Source organism: Ambystoma mexicanum, chromosome 2p, assembly GCF_040938575.1.
Source record: "Ambystoma mexicanum isolate Mex_15411 chromosome 2p, UKY_AmexF1_1, whole genome shotgun sequence".
Lineage (NCBI taxonomy): Eukaryota > Metazoa > Chordata > Amphibia > Caudata > Ambystomatidae > Ambystoma > Ambystoma mexicanum.
Window position 1 is genome coordinate 771,952,575 of NC_090923.1, and position 20,468 is coordinate 771,973,042.

At 43.1% G+C, this 20,468-nt stretch overlaps 1 protein-coding gene across 2 annotated transcripts in view; it reads right to left on the reverse strand.

Moving 5' to 3' along the window:
• The window catches only part of LOC138566776 (cytochrome P450 2C19-like), a 726,413-nt gene that overhangs the window by 671,819 nt on the left and 34,126 nt on the right, over positions 1-20,468 (reverse strand). For both annotated transcript variants that reach the window (XM_069644425.1, XM_069644427.1), the window contains exons 2-3: positions 18,903-19,065; positions 18,649-18,789 (exon numbers count right to left, since the gene is read on the reverse strand). In XM_069644425.1, coding sequence (XP_069500526.1) covers positions 18,649-18,789; positions 18,903-19,065 — 304 coding nt within the window. The remainder of the gene's footprint in view (positions 1-18,648; positions 18,790-18,902; positions 19,066-20,468) is intronic.

The following is a 20,468-nucleotide window of genomic DNA, read 5'->3' on the forward strand; positions in this document are numbered from 1 at the left end:
GGCTGGTGGCGTTAGTTATGGTTGCTTGGCTTACCATATTGGCGAATTTCTGGGGGTTTGTGTTTTTAGTTGTAACCATAACGTCCCTTTAACAAATTATTTTCGTTGACTTTTATAGGTTTTGATTAGTGCGACTTATACATAAGGACCCTTTAACACAGTTTTCTCAGTGAATTGCAAAGGTTTTATTAGTGCACCCAAATTTGCTACACCTTCGTAATATCATACTGACCCTCAATATAGCAGCATTTTCGGACAATGAAGAAAGTTTCAATTTACAAATGTGCCATTTCCCACCTCCTAGCAACATTTAAAAAGTTTTTCATCTATAAATGATTTGCAACCTTTTCCACTGTTTTTGTTTGCTGATGTTTGCGAACATCTGACGTCATCGCAGACTTTCCGGACAGTGTCACATGACCACACGTGCATGGCATGATGATGGATTTGCGAACGGCTCATCGCTTCATAGACGGGTGAGTGATTCACAAACAGTTTGAAATTGCATTTGTAGCTGATCCAGGAAGTTTCAAGCTGAAAATGTACCCTTGCACAGCTCCTACACCTATTCTTACTGATTATCCATTTACAATCTAGGACAGAGCACATACTTGGAAGAATATTAGCAGAACTGCTATTTATCTTCAAAAATGGCATCACCTATTGCTATCCCTCCTCCTCAGGTGCCACCACCACCACTACCTGGAGGGCGTAGACAACAGAAGAAGCAAAATAATTCATAAAACAATCAAGAGTACCTGGACGATTGGGTGCTAGAGGTAGGCATTTCCTCTACCTCTAGCACCCAGAGAGGATCCTCGGTGTGGCAGTAATTTACCACCATTGGGGGTGTATCAAAGGCTAAGGCTACCAGGGTGGAATGCACTGAGTGCAACTTTGTACTCAGTCGCGGACAACCTGGGAAGTACGGGACCACCTCCATGTGCCTGTTAGGCAGAATTATATGCAGTACTCTTTGGGAACACCACACACAATTGATACTACAAAGCAAGTGACAGTACAAATTCACCTTTGGTACAAGCTTGTACTACACAGTAAAGTGGTAGGGATGGCTGAGCAGCCAGACTTATCTCAAGAGTAAATGAGCAGTATCAATAGTTACACAAAGGACTACACAAAAGACAGCAATTACTATGATTCAAACAAACACTGACTCAAGGTTTCTGAGTAAAAGAGCATACATTTATTTACACATCAGTTGTAAAACATTTCACTATTATTATGCAGTAGAAAATCACGTTACTAATACACTACACCACACCCAATAGATTCTGGACAAGTTAGGCTAAAAAATGAAGTGTCAGCAAAATGGCACTCCAGTAATACAAAAGGGAGGGAAAGACAAAGTTAGGCAGAAATTGAGTAGCATCAACAAGTAAGTAAGCAGGGCAATCTAGAAAAGGAACTACAGTGAGGAAATCAAATTAAAAAGGGCCTGACCCAAAGTCAATGGGTCAAAGTCATTTTGCTCAAGATCATACAGTTCAGGGTAGTTTGCGGTTAAGTCTTTGACAAGAGTTCAGAACAAAGTTGGTCAGACGAAAAGTTACTTTAAAGAATGGAGAAGGACAAGCCCTCGGATAGGTGAAAGATTTCACACACTTTCATCGCAGCTGGATGAAAGGAACAACCGGGTTAGCACAGTACCTTTAAGGAAGAAGAATGCTGTAGCTGAGGCAGACGTTCCTGGTAGATCCTGCAAGCTCACGGTTCCTGAAGCGACTGTCAGACTGAGAAGAAGGAGGAAGACTGGAGGGTCCTGCACTGCCCAGGGAAGAAACCAGCAGCAGAGCAAAGTGACAAATAAAAGGTGCACTCCTTAAAATGCAAGCAGGGTCCGTACCTTATGGCAATCCAGTTCACTGTAGCTCTGTACAGCAAATTCGACCAGGAGAAGGAGGCCTTGCTTGGAGTTTGGGTGAACTGGTTGGTCACACCAGCTCAGTGGAAGAAGATTCCTTGCAGATCTCCTCTGTCGTCGAAGTCTGAAGATTCGGACCTGCAGCAGGGCTTCACCAGGAGGTTCAGTTGTTGTAGGGGTCCTCTTCTGTCAGCTCCTCTTCGGTTCTCTCCTTCCAGTGGAGACTCTGACTTTCCATCCCCAGAGACCTGCTTTTTATGCAGTTTTCCCCTATTCACACAACCTGGCTGTCAATCACACAATCATTTCAGAGTGCGACATGGGTCTCCAAGGAGACCCTGTGCAAGGAGTCCTAAAACCCTCCCTCACATCCTGTCCCCCTCAGACATACAGGCACCTAAGGATGGCTTCTACTTAGAAGCCTGTGAAAGTACAGCCAACAAAGGAACCAAACCTGGTGTGGCGTGCAGAGTAAAACACGAGAAAGACTTTACAAAATAAATGGTGAATAAACCCTGCCAGAACCATATAAAAACCATATAAAAACATATATGGTCAAGCGGGTTTAAGGCTACCAAGATAGCCTAAAACAATACCATAGCTATTTAAGATAACCGTGGTAGGAAAAATAGGGTAGTTACCACTGCCACCAGCCAAGTCTTAATGAAAAGGGAACAAAGCAATGTTCCAAGAGAAACAGACAAATAGGGATCAGTATTAACCCTTTCCAATACTCTATGTAAAATAGTTTGTACTGGGTCTGCGGTTCTTAAAAAGACTAATAAAGTTAATGGCAACTCTATATGTTCAGGGAGACAGTAGTCGGTCCCAGAAAATGAAGTCTAATTTGGGAAGTCTTAAAAGGCAACCCTGTGTCACTGCACTGAAGGTGCTGTGTAACACACAGTAAAAAGATGATGCCTATGGAGTAGGTGAGGCTCCACAGTCTGTGAACACAAGAAATGTTAAACAAACACAGCAAAACACATGCAAGAGTGGGGAAAAAGGCTCACGCTCTTACCAGATGAAAAAAATAAATCCTAGAAATCCAGCAAAGCTGCTGAGGGACTCAGTAGGTAAGAGAAATTAGCCATTCTGGAGTATTCTCCCTAACAGTGCCGCCAAACCAAGTCCAACCACCGGGATGCTCTAAGAAAGGCTGTTCCTTTCTAATGAAATAGTAGGCTGTCTTACTCTACCTCATTTTCATCAACTAATTCTGCAACCACACAGGATACTCCTTTAGGGCACAAAATCCCACCAGCTACATTGCAAGCCATAAAATAGGCTGTTGAGTCATATCTTTGGAAGACAACAGTAGTCTGTATATACTGCAACACTCCACTCTGCAGGGGGGAGCTGTTTGGAAGTACTTTTGAGGCTGTGATCAAGGAGCATGAGAATCACTGTCCCCTACCTTAGATTTAATGTACGCCCAACATCTTCCCCTGTTCACCTGCCCCACCATATCTGTGGTCGGTGCCCCTTACCTTAATTTCCTCCCCACATTACTACCTGTCCTCACCTGCAAAAAATAAAAAATAAAAAATAAAACACCAAAGAAAAAGGTTCCTTTAGGAATCACCTTTCACAGTAAAAGAATCAAAGTAAAAAAAAAAATAAGCTTATAGACTACATCTACTTAACATTTTTCAGTAAAGTAGTTAGACACAATAAGATTCTCCAACATTTTCATTGGCATTTTCTACCATGCTAATGGAAATAATAGAGAATTGCATACTAGAGAAAAAGAAAAAAGCACAGGAACTATTTTCTGTCCCAAATACTTTTGTCTAGCATACAATGAGGACCATAATCCATGGTCCTTCATGACTACCGGCTGTCTCTGCAGTCCCCTCTCTAGGCCATTGGATTAAACGTGCACACCATTGAACAAGACAGCTCTTTTTGCTGTTATGTTTGTAGCACTCCCTCATTGCCTGCTGTGAACAGTCACACATATATCCAACAATCAGTTAAAAAAACAGTACATATATACCTATCAACCTATTACATTTCCACACACCAACTGCCACTTACAAATGTTCTACAAAACTTTTGCATATGCATTTTCCTTGCTTATCCCAAATATTGTACACACTGCTGCTATAAATTCACATATGCATTGTGCAGTAAAGGAAGTGCATGAATGGAAAGAGGAGTAGGGATTACCAAGTACTCATACAAGCCCAGAATGAAAGTACCAAGACATGCCAAACTGGGAGGCATCTAGCAACCTAACCTGTTGGGGCTGAGGAGCCCCAAGAGTGTGATACACAGCCACCAGATGGTAGACCCGATACAGATTGTAAGCCACATACAATGCCTCCATGGCAGTCAGACATCAGGGATAAAACAAATGAGTTCAGGGAAGTTTAAGGAAAGCTGCGTGTCATTAACATAACACTGGAAATGAGAAAAAAGAAGGACGTCAGGTAAGCCAGAGGGACGAAATATGTATGGAAGAGCGAAATGCATAGGATAAAACTCTGGGGTACTCTGCAGGTACACAGTGACATGGTAGAGTACAAATAGCCAAGTTGCAGCTGGGTAGGGTGGTTAGTGAGGAAAACCGATCATTCAGTCAAGTACCAGGTCCATGATGCTAAAGGTATCATGTAACCATTTAATGAGGATACAATGGTTGACCATGTGAAAGGCAGAGGAGATATCAAGGAGCACTGTCCTCAATTGTACAACATCATAAATACCATACACGCTCTAATTATATAATTCCACCAAATATCACCCACTGTATATTCTCCTACTTTTCCTATAATTACTATACACATATTACCATACTGTAGGCCTCATTACAAGTTTGGAGGTAGCCTTACCTGTAATAACGGCAGACTACCTCCAAACTTGCAAAGAATTCGGACACCCGCGAATGGCCAATTACCAGGGTATTCCGGCCCTGCCGGACCCGGTAATTGCCCATTTGCGGGCACCGGAAAAAAGATTCCCCCATTCCTATTTGGCCCCATAGGGTTGAATGGGAATGGGGAGTTTGGATGCACCAGCATCGTTTATAACAGTGCTGGTGCATTCGACATGCTGTGCTTGCAGGTCCGACCTGGCGGGCACAAATGCACCCGCAAGCACAACTCATAGTTTGCCGATCCAGGAACTACGATACTGGCGTGCTTACCGGTGTTTGACAGAATCAACTGCAGTACCCTTGGGGAACACCACAGGCAATTAAGACTATTAGTGTCAGTACAATGTCACCTTTGGTACAAGCCTGTACTACACAGTTATGAGGTAGCAGTGGATGAGCAGCCAGACTTATCTCAAGAGTTGAGTGAGCAGTAGCGAGCAGTAGCACAAGTTACACAAAGGACCAACCAATACAGTGAATCAAACAAAAACGGATTCAAGGTTTCTTAGTAAAAAAATATACATGTATTTACTCAGACAGTTATAAAACATTACACTAGCATAAGCAGCTCAATATCACACACTAGTACATCACAAAAATCCAACCTAAGGGGGCCAAAGTAAATGAACACGTTTAGCTCCAAAATGGCACTTCAGATACTTAATAAAGGAGGGAACAGACAAGGTTATAAATAAAGACAGCCCAAATACATTCATAGGCAGGGCAAAGGGTTCTGATAAGTAACAGTTAAGTCTTTGCCACAGATTTTTAAAGGATTTGGCTAGGCAAAAAGTTTGACAAATGTTTAGGGAAGGACAAGCCTTCATAGTTGAGGAAAGGTTCACGCACTTTCTCGATGGCCGAAAAGATTTCTGGACCGCGTTTGCACAGTACCTTGTTAATGAAGAAAGCTGTAGCTGAGGCAGTTGTTCCTGGCAGTTCAAGCAGATCTCGCTATTCCTGAGCTTCAGTCATGGGGACAAGAAGGAGGACATTGGGAGGTTCCTGCACTGCCCAGGGAATATGCCAAAAACTGTAGCAAGAGGTCGGTTTATGGTGTGTGTGCCCTAAAGTCCACAAGCTGGTTTCTTTCCCTCTGTCTATCTGGTTTCAACAGCACTCTGATGAAAATTCAACCAGAATAGAACGGTGTCCAGGTGGCTTACGAGTTGGTTGTTCCCACCAAACTCAAGGGAAGAAGGTAACCTTAAAGGGCTTCTCTGTCATCTGAGTTTCAGGCAATGTGCACCTGCAGCAGGGCTTCACCGGTCGTCCAGGAGTTGTAGCAGTACTCTTCCTTCCTCTCCTCTTCAGTTCTTTCGTTCCAGTGGTCGACTCTGCATTCCAAGTCCAAGAGACCTGCTTTTACACAGTTTTCCCCGATTCATTCCAGCCCGGCTGTCACTCACACAGCAGGGTGGCTGTTCTTGCCGGACAGCCAGCCAGCCAATCACGCCAGAGTGCATTCAGGTCTCCTAGGAGACTAAGCACAGGGAGTTTCGGGCACTTCCCTCACATCCTGTCCACCCCAGACACTCAGGCGCCAGAGGAGGGCTTCAGCATGGAAGCCCACCAGAGGCCAATGAACAAAAGGACCAAAACTGGTTTGGCGCGTAGAGACAAACAAAAGAAGGACCTTTCCTAAAAGAAATGGCAAAAAAAGATGACCGGAGTCTGTTTTTACAGATAGGTCTTGGGTGCCATATTGAAAATCATGGCTGACCCGATTGTTAGCTACCGTTGTTAGCATTAGGGAAAAATCATGGTATTTTGATCAAAACCACTTCCACCAGCCATTTAAAGTAGGAAAGGGTAATATTTTACTGTTACATGAGTGTTTTGACTCAGGGGAAGCTAGGTAACCCCTAAAACACTCTATAGTAAGATAGGGTGTGCAGGGTCAGTAAATTTAAAGAGACTAGCAGAGTCAATTTAACTTTACATGCTCTGGGAGATAGTAGTCAGTCCCAGAGAAGGTATGTAAACCTTGGCCAGTCTGAAAGAAACACCTGTGCCACTGCACTGAAGGTGCTGTGTGACACACAGAAAAAGATGATGCCATGGAGTATGTTTAAAACACCATAACCAAAGAACAAAAAAGTAAAACAAAAAATCAAAATACATGAAAGAGTGGGGAAAAAAAGGCTCACACTGTTTCCAGGTAAAAAAAAAAAAAAATCCTAGAAATCCAGCAAAGTTGCTGGGGTCTCAAAAGGTAAGGGACATTATCACATTTGGAGAATTCTCCCTAACAACTGGTACCGTAGTTTCTTATAATGAGGCCCTAAGTGTTGCCAATGGCCAGAAAGAATCTGGTCGCTGGCCACAACCACCACAATAGAATTAAACCAAGTACATAAAATACACCTTCAAATAACAAGGCTCGGCCTAAACCCCCTAAAATCTTTTTTATTTTTATATTTATGTGTTTATGGTTTAAAAGAAAAACCTTTACAAAACAAATTAAAAGACTTAATTACAATTCATGGAAATTACACAGCATAAAATCTAATATTGAAATATGGAATACAAAAAAATGTCATCACAGTAAAAAAATCACCTTTAACAATATAAAACATATCCAACTAATTATGTAAACCCCCTCAAACCAGTAATAAACAGTTTTAAAAGAAAAATACATAACTGAGATTCTCATTGCATTACAAGAATGGAGAAATATAATCGAGCAATACTAATTATTTTTGGGATAATCTTTAAATTATAGTACCGCAACAACAGGGTAATGGACAAATTGCCAAATTTATAATCCACCTTTCTCATTTGAACAATTTGTAAATGTACCTTCTGTTGTAAGTGTTCACAGTATTGATATTTGTTAAACTTATCAAAGATAGGGAAGCCTAGATACTTTATTAAGTTCTTAATTTTCAATTTTCCATTATTAATAAACCAATAATAGCCCTTCTGTATTTTACGGTTGGTTACCTTCATATTATTCTTTTTTTTAGCATTGATACAGAGATGATTACCTGCAGTATAGGAACAGAAAGCTGTGATCATGCGCTGAAGCCCCAGCAAAAAGTAATCTGCATACGCGCACCAGGCCACCTTCTATCCTTCTATTCGAGGTGGTATGAAAGAAACCTCATCCAAACATTTCCCTGCATCTGAAACATATAGATTAAAGACAGTCGGGGCCAAAATATACCCCATTCTCAGACCATTTGGTATATTAATTGGGAGCAAAAACAAACCCTCCATATTTAGCCGAACCTGCACATGGGAGTTCTCATGCAGATGGATGAGGTTTGATAGAATGTTACCAGGCATTCTCAGTTCTTTTAATTTTCTCCATAATGTATCCCTGTCCACTAGGTCAAATGCCATGGACGGGTTAATTGCAGCTAAGTAAATTGGCGTAGCCCCCACCTTGCAAGCTCTTTGTTGCAATACTGTGATTAAAGGTCCACCCGCTTCCATCCCCATAGAATTTCTAAAGCCAAATTGCAGTAATGGCAGAATTGAGTTTTTTTTTTATTTTTACCACTCTTATTTTGTTTAATACCAACCCTGCAAATATTTTTGAATCTGTATCCAAAATTACTACTGGGCGATAGTTCATCAGCGATTTTCTATCCCCTTGTTTGTAAATGGGGATTACATATGAAAGGTGCCAGGATGATGGTATACATTTTGTTAGAATAATAACCTGAAAAAGAAATGACAGCGCCTTGGCCCATAGTACACTGTCACCTTTAAATAGTGCATTTGAAATATTGTTTGGACCCGCTGCTCGTGAGATGCTGGCATGTCTTATTTGGATTTCTATGTCCTCTAACGAGAATTCAAGATCCCAAAACAAATTTAGGATATTTTTCAAACCTTTTGCCCCCGCCATTTGGCCATATAAAGTACCAAAATGATTTTTTTTTCAGAGTATATACATTTCCACTTGCGACTTACCATTTAATTTTTTGATCCTTATGAGTGCCAAAAAGATTTCCTTCACACTTGATTTCTTTTTTGAATAGTTTTATTTTATATTCAATTCTTAATCTCACTCACACCCTACACGTGTTTCACCCCTGTCCATATCACAGGGGATCCTCAGGAGAGATTTGATTTGAAATTTGATTACAATGATCGTTAGTTTTTGTTTTTGTTTTGCCACACTTCAATCATTCAACTTGGATCTATGCAATTCCTGTGCGTATACCTTTATATATCTTTTGGGTGTTTTACCCTAATTCTTAGAGGTGATCCGCTTATCACTCTCTGGCTCCTTTTCCGGTGCGCCGAGTACCAAAATGACCCTGCCAAATCTGTTCAAAAATGTTATTAGATTGAGCAATAGATTGACTTGATTCAAGCCTACTTACCAGCAACCACACATTTCTTATCGAGCCTTCTTTAAGAGCCTCCAGCATAGCTTCATTATCAGCTTGCAGGAGGAGTAGCCTATGGCATTTTAACCATTTTTTTTTTGCTTCGGCTTAATCTTTTTTATCCATAGATTAATAACTTGGGTACTTAATCCAGAGTTCCTTAAACGTCTAATCTCTCTATTACAGACATTTTTTTTTGCCTCACCATATTATCATGCACATGTTTGTGTTTGGCAGACGGTATCTTTCTTTTCAGTGATTTTTTTTCCTATAGAGGTAAACATTTCTTCATTGTATTGGTCAAAGGATTCATGGATATACAAGCAACGCTTTTCATGTATAGTTGTTTCTGAACTTTCCTTTAAAAATAGTTTATTGACTTTCACTATATTACCTATATGCCATTTAAGTCTTGTTTTTGCTTGATTTACATTCAAGGTATCTAAATAGCAGAAATTCTCTTTTATGTTCCTCCCCGTGTCCCAGATTACTTCTAGTATACTGTGGTCACTCATCTTTGTGTCAATTAGTTTAAATGACAAAGTCGTCTCTAATAAATATTGGGACATATAGATGTAATCTATCACAGAGAATCTCGTTCCGTCCGTCCATGTCGAGGAGAGGGTGTTCTCACCGTTTATCACTTCTGCAGATGATAAAGCCCAATTTTGGAAGAATGTGGACCAAAGTTTCCCTTGCACCCTTTCTTTTCTTGCCTCCTTTACTGACACATCCCAAAGGTAACTCCCTCCACCTTTCAAAACCACCCTGACCGGAATTTTCTTCATTTACCTCCACAATGCCTTTGTCAGAGGGCTGTGTAATTTCTGCATTTAGGTCACCCACCACAACAACCTGCAAGCCAGTATGTTTGACCATTTCTTCTGCAATAAATGTATTCATTTGCTCTCAGGCTTCTTGCAGATTGTTTTGTGGAGACCAATACTCATTTATTATTAGCATGACAATATTTCCTGATGTACATTTCATTTCTACCAAAAGTGCCATTCATGACATTAATATATTTTAGTATAATTATGGGCCTCATTACACGGTAGGCAGAGGACCAAGGTGCTATTAGCACCTTGGTCCATGCCGGTAAAATACCGGCACCGCCTTGGTGGAAAGGGGAATTACCGCCCTATTCCAAGGTTGGCGGGGCGGTAATTCCCCCTTCCCCCATTGCCCTTCCCCATTCCCATTTTTGCCCCATAGGGCTCTATGGGAATGGGGAAGGCGCTAATTACGGTGCTGCAAATTGCGGTAACGTAATTAGCAACCTGGTCCCTTTGCGGGTTGGTTTTTAACGCCTGCTAAACAGCAGGCGTTAAAGTACCTACCCGCAAAGGGACCTCGTAGTAAGGCGGTAAGGGTTTACCGGTACCGAGCCCTTACCGGTACCTGTAAACCCTTACCGCCATCCGTGTAATGAGGCCCTATGCCTCTGTTAATGTGAACAGCAATTAAAAGTCCACCTACCGGGTGCCCCACAGCTCCCTGTATGACCAATTCACAAAAACAGACATAACCATCCAATATATAGTAGCACATCATCCAGGTCTCTTGTAAACATAAAAAAGTATACTTCGTTATTTTTGCACACAAAGCTACAGAGTTTTCCAGATGAGCGTGACCCCTAACGTTCCAAGAAAGAATCGCGATTTCACGATTATTAAAGTTTGGTCTTTAGATCTTTTAATTTGTGTGTTGAGTCTCTCAGTGTCATTGCCAGCCATCTCCAACTTGTTTCGTCATCTCCTAAAGTATGATCTTTACTCGGGCACTGAATAGTGTCATCTTTTATACCTTGATTTTTCCTCTTTGGAGGGGAAGTTAGTGCCTGTTTTTGTAAAGCCAGGTGAGAAGGAGAGAACATCATAACCCAGTCTATTAAAAGAGCCTGCCTGTTGCAAAAGTGCATCATACACAGATTAAGAGTTCAATACTAAGCGGACATGAATGATCAAAGTGATCCAGGTGGATGAAATCAACCTGTTTATGTCTGCAGAAGACAGAGTTCTTAGAGCGGGCATTTCATTCAGGAGAGCTAGCATTCGCCATTTATTTAATCACGGCACCCATAATTGAACACATAGTATAGTAATATACTCGGATTTTCAGGGTGACAGGGTTTTCTGCAATGCACCCGATTCAGGTCACTCTTATGCACCTATTTGGGGGAATCTCAGTGCATCCCTTCTGCTGCAGATTTTGAATTTTCGATCGTCGAATCATGAATATATTTGGTTCCACAATTTCTTGCTTGCATAATGGAACTAATATGTATGCCCATTACTTGTTCCCTTAGCCCTCCCTCCTTTACTTTTAGGGGCATTTGCAGCAGCATGTCGGGAAGATTACCCACTACACAACTTTCATTCGCTGGAGCACCAGGGGATATACATTTGCTCCGATGCATAGGCATGTTTTGTGTTATTTGGCAATCACTCAGTAGTTCTGTTATTACATTCCTTATAATCTGCTCGATGTCAAGCGCCCAGCGCCCCTGCAGGCATTACATTGTTGTTATTCGAGATCTGTTGCTTGTTATATATGTCATATCACTTTTTCCGGTTGGTGCTTTATTCACTGAAAGTATTGGTACATGATTCTACCCTCAAATCAGTACGAGCCCCTAAAGCCCCCAAATTCGAGTTGGCTCTTTCCCCACCAAAAATCCAGCCTCATGATCCAGGAGAAAGACTTCTAAAGTCTACTTGTTTCATAGGAGGGATTATGGTTATGGTTCCAGACAAGGTGGGGGTGGGGGACTCATGTCCCTGTCGTTATATCTACTAAGCCTTTTCCAGGAACATTGTTCATTATCTCCTTGTGGTCATTTATGTCTGAGGTGCCGATCACTACAATAGAACTATTGATATTACCTGCTAGACCAGTTGCCAAGCAAACCCCCTTTTTCCTCCTCTTTACTTTGTTCTCTAGTCACCACTTTCGGTTTCCCCCTTTGATTTTGATTTTTACCTTTTTTTTCATGGCTTCTGTTATAGTTTCTGTTGCCAAGGTACTCCTTCCCGATTACATTGAGGTATCCAAATTAGAGATTGTTTGTTTCTGATACAATTTGATCTTCCTTAATAAAATGTTTCCAATTTTTCCTCGAAAACTTATTTGGCGCTTTGCCTTGAGTTTGTTTGTTATTTTCTTTCTTTGATGTCACTCCCTTAGCTTTCGGGGAGGAGGCGCAGTTTGGTTCGACATTAGTCTCCCCCGGAACATTTACTCTGCACCCTCCTTTGATTTTGGTTTACTTACTTTAACCTTATCGGCAGGGAGTAAAAGAAAATCTCTACAATCCTCAGGTAAACTAACCCCTGAGCTAACATCATTCTCAGTGTTTACTCCCCTCGAATTACAGTTGGGCTTCGGTTTACCACTTGGCATCCTTCATTGACAAGAATAGTTATCAAATGTCTTAGAAGTGACGTGTATAACTGGAGTTCAGACCAAATGTGCGTGTGTACATTACATTGCGAATCACGCCCCCTACCCCCCCATATCACATCCTTAATTTTGAGTGGAGGGTATCCCCCATTCACTCTCTTTGCCCATAGGGTATTGAGACAGGGCCAAGGGGGAGTTTTCCAGAGAATCTAATGGCAGAGGAGTATTTAAGGCGGACCACATCCTACCATCTCCCACAGCATTTCCCAGTGTTGGAGACAGGGGAAAGCCACCATCCAGCAACTGCGGACTATATAACAGTATCTCACCTTCCGTCATGCCTAACATCCAATTGAAGTGGGGGGTGGGCAAAGGAGGTGACAGCATTGCTAAGGCCATCCTCATGGTGCCTTTGACTGGGGTGAAGATGAGGGGCGTGGACAGTATGTCATCATACATGCACGCCCCCATCAAAGTTTCTTTCCTCGTTTGCAGCCCCGTGCAGTTGCTGTTTGTGTTCATCATATCAGGCCCAACAATAGCTCACAGAAGAATGAAATGCTTCAATTACAGCAGTGTCAGGATTTGATAGAACCCGTGGCCCGCCTGTGGCCCGCCCGCCTGCGAATCCGGTGAACAGGCTAACAGGCACTCTTGAGGCACGCGCGCAGAGGCGCGTGGCCTGAGGTAGATTTAGACAAGTAAGCAATCAAGTGGGCGTGGCTTCAATTAATTAAGTAGATCTAGAAAATACAAACAGGGGAAAGTTGTAAGTGTAATATATACGTATACTCAATAGAGTAACGTAAGCTGTAAAGTCTATAACAGTTAGTTCCACACACTTTGAAGTCCAGTATAATAGAAATTGCAGCGTTTTTGTCCTCATACAGCAGACGCTCGATAGACCTTCTCCCAGGCTAACAGGCACTCAATGGGCACTCCTTGAGGCATGTGAACTGAGGGACGCAGCCTGGGGTAGATATAGACATGTGGGTAATCAAATGAGCGTGGCTTCAATCAATTAAGTAGATTTTGAAGTCCAGTGTAATAGAAATTTCAGCATTCTTGTCCTCATGCAGTAGACGCTTGACAGACCTTCTCCCAGGCAAACAGGCACTCAATGGGCACTCCTTGAGGTGTGCGCGCAGAGGCACGTGGCCTGGGGTAGATATAGACATGAGGGTAATCAAGTGGGCGTGGCTTCAATCAATGAATTAGATTTTGATGTCCAGTATAATAGAAATGAGAGTTCTTGTCCTCATACAGCATATGCTCGACAGACCTTCTCCCAGGCTAACAGGCACTGTTAGCCCGGGGGGGGGAGCAGGTGCAAGTGGATCTAGGTCACCTGGCCTAAGCCCCGCCCAAGTGGTGCCTTCCTGCCTGCTGCTCTTTTTCACCACTTAGCAAGTCCTGCCCACTTGGTACTTTCCTGTTTGCCGCTCTTTTTCCTTACTTAAGAAGCCCTCCAGCCTCTTTTCCTTTGCAGATGGGAAGCAGGTGCAAGTGGATCTAGGTCACCTGGCCTAAGCCCCGCCCACCTGGTGCCTTCCTGTTTGCTGCTCTTTTTCACCACTTAGCAAGCCCCGCCCACCTGGTGCCTTCCTGTTTGACGCTCTTTTTCACCACTTAGCAAGCCCCACCCACCTTCTTAGCCCTGCCTCTTCCTTCCTGCTCCTAACTTTTAGATCAAGGGCGTCTCTCGCCCGGGCGTCCTAAGCGAAGGGCAGATGAAGAAAAGGGGAATTCCTGTTTGGACCTGTTCGGACCTGGAGGACCCAGGGCCCGACCTCCTGCTCAGACAGCAGGTAGCATGCACCAACATGTGTTACTCCCTCTGGTCCCCCGTGATGTTCCCTTCTGCCCCCCCATTCTCGCACACAAGTGTTGCCTGTTTTGCTTGATTCTTCTACCCTGCTCCCCCCTCACCGCACTCAAGCCTACTTCTGCAGGAGTCTGTCCTGATACATTCTGGTTTCACCATCACCGTCTTGTGGACAATGCTGGATTTGACTTTTATGGACATCATTCATTCATGGTGCGTCACCCTTTCTCACCTCTCATGCTGAAATTCTTTTGCATCTTGGGCTCATGGTGGCCCTGAATCATGCTGTTCCCATCTTCATCTTGTATCCTGGCTTGCAACATTATGTGTTACTACTGACTTCTGCAATTGTATTCACTCTCCCCTCTTGCTTCTCCACTCTTTTGACTGCCAACTCTCTGTTCTCTCCTCCTTTCCCTTCTCCCTTTTCCTATCTCCTCCCCTTACTTTCTTCTATGCACTTACTCTATCAGAATTGTCCCTGGACCTAGTATGATAGCAACCTCGTCTGTCTCCTCCTCCCTCCCCTTACTGTTTTTTTTCCTCCCCATCATCCCTCCAGCACTATCTGAAATGTCATCAGGCCTAATATGATAGTCGCTTGTTTTGTTCCTCCCCTACCTTTCTGCACCCCTTTCCCTCACCTCTTGTTTTTTTTCCGGATCTACCAGAAATGTTGTCAGGCCTAGTATGGTAGTCGCCTGTCTGTTTCCATTTCCATCCCACTCTCCCCCTCTCTTCCTTATCTATGTTTTAGCTCTTGCACTATCTGGAATGTCATCAGGCCGAGTACGATAGTTAATTTCACATCCTTACTCTTCATGGCCTCTAAGAATGTCATTGTTTTTTCCCTTGTTCCCTCCCTTGCCTTGAAGCGCTTTGAAACACATTGTGTATAGGCGCTATATAAATAAACTATCATATCATAAACTATCATATCAAGGTGCACTCCTTGAGGCGCAACCTGAATTATGTCCGCTTACACCAAAATTGACTGCAGAATCTGAATTATGTCCGCTTACACCTAAATTGACTGTGACTCGGCTGCACCTGCACACCTTTGTTCACCTATAAAACAGCTCTGTGTCAACTTCATTGCACTCCCCCACTCTTCCCAGACCCTCTTTCAGCCACCAAATAACCCCAAATGTGTTTTCCAGACTTTTCCCCTGGCGCGTTATCAGTGGACACATGCGGTTGTCCCTGGATCCAACATGGCGACCATTAAAAAAAAGATGACGCACCTCACGTTTTTGAGCATCCAATCAGCGGGTGTGTCTTATGTCAGTGGACATGACACTGCCCCCTGATTGGCCCAGACCTGTCCGTGGACTTTGAATAGGAAAGTGAGGCTTTGGACCGGACCCAGATCGCAAAACTTTTTTGAACCTACGTTTTGGCTGTTTTTTTATTTAAACTACTGGACAGATTCACACCAAATTTACAGAAGCGCACTTTTGGGACCACTCCTGGTGTGCATTTGGTGAAAATCCATCCAGTAGTTTGGGGTGTAGGCTCGAGCAAATACATGTTTCCATTGTATCTATGAGGATTTCACACATTTTGGGACCCCCTACAACTTTGCCCCCCAGGACGAAACTGCACCACACATTTGCATGCCACACCATTGTGATGCTGGAAATGTGTTGGAGGGACAGTGTCTACATGTCCTTGTCCTGTACTCGCTTATCATGTGTGTTCTGTGTTGTTTTGTGTTTTTTTCTGCAAAGGAGTGCAGGTGGGACTACTGGCAGTGCAGCTCTTTCTTTTTTTGGTCATGGTGAACAGAGACCCTTGTGATACCCTAATGGCACCCATGGGTGGGGATATAATCCTGTACGCCTAGTGTATGTTGTGTGTTGCCCACATAGCAGGGTATGGGATGGTGGCAGCTCCATGCTGAATTTGACAGGTGATCTGATTTTCCTCCATTTTGGGAGACCCAGGTCCTGCCATATGAATCAGTGGATTCCTGATAGGAGACAAGAGGGCCCCTGGGGCCTCTTTCTTTCTATTGCCTGTTACCTTGTTTTCCCAAAGTCCTGGGAAGCCTGACTCTGGAGCCTTCCCAGTGACTGTATGTTGTGGGTAAACCCTTGGGGCGGGACCTGTGTGAATAGAGTGTGTGACCAATATGCATTCTATGTTATGGGTGTCTGGTTTCTGTGTATGTGACACCACAAATGAGAAAGCCCTGCCTGAAACTGACATAAATACAGTGTGGTGTGCTGAAATGCTGGGTGCTTTCCCCAATCCACATTCCTTGTTATGGGTGTGTGGGTGGAAGTGAATTGCCTGAATGCCTGTGAGCCTGATTGTCTGCTTGCCTGCATGAATGCCCTTCTGCCTGATTGGCTGACTGAACTTGGCTCAGCAGAGTGAATGAGTGATAGGTGTGTTTATCTGGGGACCTCTCACTTCCCAATTAGTTCAGAAGCTGAAGTTGAAACTTGAAGCTACTTATCCTTGAAGCCCAGCTGGAAGAAAAGGAATTGCATCTGCTTTCCTTCGACCCATTCTAAAAGCTGTCAAGACTGTCGTGGACTGATCCAAGAGAGGACCTGGCTAGGAGACCTTTCCCCAAGCTATGAGGGAACATTGTGCAGAAGCTGTTCTTCATTGAGGCACCCTGGAAGCCAGTTCCGTAAGGCTGTTGACCGGAAAAGGAGTCTGACGAGATTCTTGAAGTAAAGCACCCGGACATAAAGGTCATTGAAGTCCATCATTGTCGGCTGGGGTTTGGAGGATTTCTGTAACCGCTGGAAGCCCGTCGAAGCATGTTGCCCAGAAGCAGTGACAGCTTGATGCCATGCTGCTCAATGAACGGAGCCGCAATACTCCGCCTTGCCTAAGAACACTGAACAAGGGACTCCCTTGCCATCACCGTCGACTGCTTTGTCCCACCGTAGAAACTAGAGGTCATCGACGACAGAGGAAAGTCCGCCGGTGGGTTTTCCGCCACCCAAGGTCCACAAAGACGCTGACAGGTGAAGATCTGAAATCCAGCCGTGGTTGAGTACCAATCTCCAAAGCTATCCTGACGCACGCCTCATCTTCACAGGACTTCCACGATAGATCGTTGAAGAGCACCACCAGGTTCAAAGCTGCAGTCTTGATGCCAGGTTTCACATTTCTTCGAGGAATCTCGACACCCTGTGACTTTTGTTTAAAGGGAGTCCACTCTCGAGAGATCCGTTGACGAACCATCAAAGAAACTCTTCTAACTCAGATACATTGGGGTAGTTGAACATTTTAACCAGGAAACAAGACTATTTAAAAATTAGTGGACTGGGCTTGTTAATACTCTTCATTAGAGGTTGCCCAAGTGGGGGATCCTCACTCAGAACTGTGTCTTAGTAGCAGGAGAACCATTCTGTCATTGATTAACCCAAATTGTCTTATTTCCTATGATCTATGCTGTTACACATTGCTGTATGATTTGTATGCCATTATATCTGTTGGCAGTTGAAGCATTTTAAAGGAGTCAAAAGCTTTTTAAAGGAGTCAATAGCTAAGTGTGGTACCACATAGACATTGTATATATTTGCCATCTATTTGCTATATGCAAATTGCCAGAGTACAAAGTGTGTTATTAATTGATGTATATATCTTGAACTTTATTTTTTTTCATAAATAACTGTGTTAGCACATACCAAGGTGTGTGGACTTTCGTTTGTGGAGTCTTGGGGACAACACTTTACTTAAGAGCCTGCCTGCATCACCTCCTGAGAGCTTAAGCCTTGGTTGTTCATCCATTCTACCATATAGAGAATTGTGGTGGGGGTGCTCTGTGCTTCTACTCGGCTATATAGAGGGCAGGAGTTCAAATATCCCCCTCCGGTCTTTTGAGCCATATACTTTATTTGCAAAGTTTAGTGAGGTATTGACAAACAGTTTCCAAGTTATAAGTCACCCAAAAAGTGCTCTTTCTACGAGTTGAGCAACTTAACCATAACTACAGGGACACTACCGCAGGCACTGTAATTACACATGCCTAGCACTTAGATCTTTCATAATCCTCCAAAACATTGCACTAGATGTTTAGAAATGTGTTTTGAATAGGTAGGGTTCACCTCAATACCACAGTACAAACCTACAATGAGACAAATGTAGAAACATGCAGAATGCAAATGACCATCTCTGTTTAACATTACATCACAATGTATAATGTAGTCTTCAGGGATTTGTAAAATGAATATTAGACAGTGGAATTAAAATCAACAAGGAGCCATTCATAATCGAAGGGTTGCAAATTAACAATCTTGATGAAGACAATTTAATGTCAAAGCACGAAGCCTGTAGGCTAACAAACCTTTGTGTTCTCTAATCTTTTCAACCATGTGCTGGGCTTCCTCTTGGACAGCACTTCTTTTTCCCATACCCAAAGACTTTAAAGTCATGACGGAAAAACGTCTAATCTGCTTCCATTGCTCTCCATTGGTGACTCCAATTCCTGTGATGAAGAAATGTAAGATTTCATGAATTTCCGATATCCGGCTTTTGCAAAAAATATTTTTATAATGCACATATATTTTCTAATGTGTCCTCATTCTTTTGCGCACTCACCAGATCCATGAAGCATCGATTGCAAGAATGGAATGTCTCCCCTTGAGATGAATTGATCTCCTTGTTTGATCAAAGCTTCTTTCAAAATATCACATCCGCACAGTACAACCACACGTCGGCAACCCAGATACACGGTAAACACGGGGCCATAGATATCACGCAGCTGCAGATGGGAACATATTAATAAATTATGTCATTTTCTTTGACATCATAAAAACGGTATTTGTAATGCCGCCATTCTGCCAATGAAGATTCATGGGGGCCACAACATTTGAGTAATTTACTATTTTCGATATTGGAATCTCTAAGCACCTGATCTCCAATCCTTCTTTAATTGCAACACCATATAACTTCTCCCGAGCTTGTTCTAGGCCTTTTTGAATGTTCAATAACCATGATTTTGTCCATTTTCCTCGCATTGGGAGCTTTCCTATACATGCACCACCATCATCTGGAAGGGTGTTGCCTTTCATTTTTAACATACCTTTTGCTTTTCAAAGCATGCTCTAATCTTACTTTTCACATCTTTCCAGGCACTTGTCTAATGTCTAAATGCAACTATATCTACCTCAAGGTTTACCACTAAAGTAAACAAAACAAGAGGTCCAGGTCAAGATGTATCATCCTTTGTGCCCCCACACAAACCTACAGCGATGGCAGAAGCTCAGTACATCAGACACCATTGAACAACGGTCACTAACATGTGGATGCACAGTGGAGGGCATACTTTGAAACGCCAAATTGATGACAAACCGCAAAGACACGAAACAACAGGTGAAAAAGGAAAATAAAGGAGTGACCATCATCCAGCCCGAATTTGGGTAAAATGAGCGTAGTCAGGTGCACCAACAGTGGGTGGAAACAGCAGCATACAGGAGGGTTGTGATAGAAGGTGAAGAAGCTCAGCTGGGACATGCTCCTTAAGTAACAGGTGCTGTGGCATGAAACAATGTGGGATGTATTCGTTTTCAGTTGGAAGACGGCATGCATAACTTTTCTGATGATGCATGTGCCTTCATTACAGAGTGTGTGTCTCAGGTGCAGGGCATTCGTTTACTTCTGTTCACCATTCCACTCTTCCTCTCTAAGGGTCTGCTTGACCGGCTGCATTTTTGGCCTCTGAAAACCTTTAGTCACCCGCCCTTTCGAACAGAATAATCTGAGTGAATTTTTAACTCGCATCATTTAAATTGATAGAGCATGTAGAGGGTCCAAATGAAATGTCTCGGCATAGAATGTGTGGGGATTAAAGGTAACATCCTGACCTCCTGGAGACCGTGAAGTTGTGGCTGACATGGAGGATGCTATTGAGAGGTAGCCAATTGACAGTGGGACTGAAGAAATACGGGTTATGACAGCTCACTCTTCTACATACCTGTTAATCACCCATGCCTCACTCTTCTGCATGCCAGCACCCCATTAGAGTTGAATCTCTCCTTCTTGTTGTAAAGCCCCATTATACCTGCCTCACTCTTCCTCCTTCCAGTCTCCCATAACCCCCAAACTCTCTCTTCTTCATCCTATTACCCATTCCACCGCCTTTCTCATCCTCATCACAGCAATCCA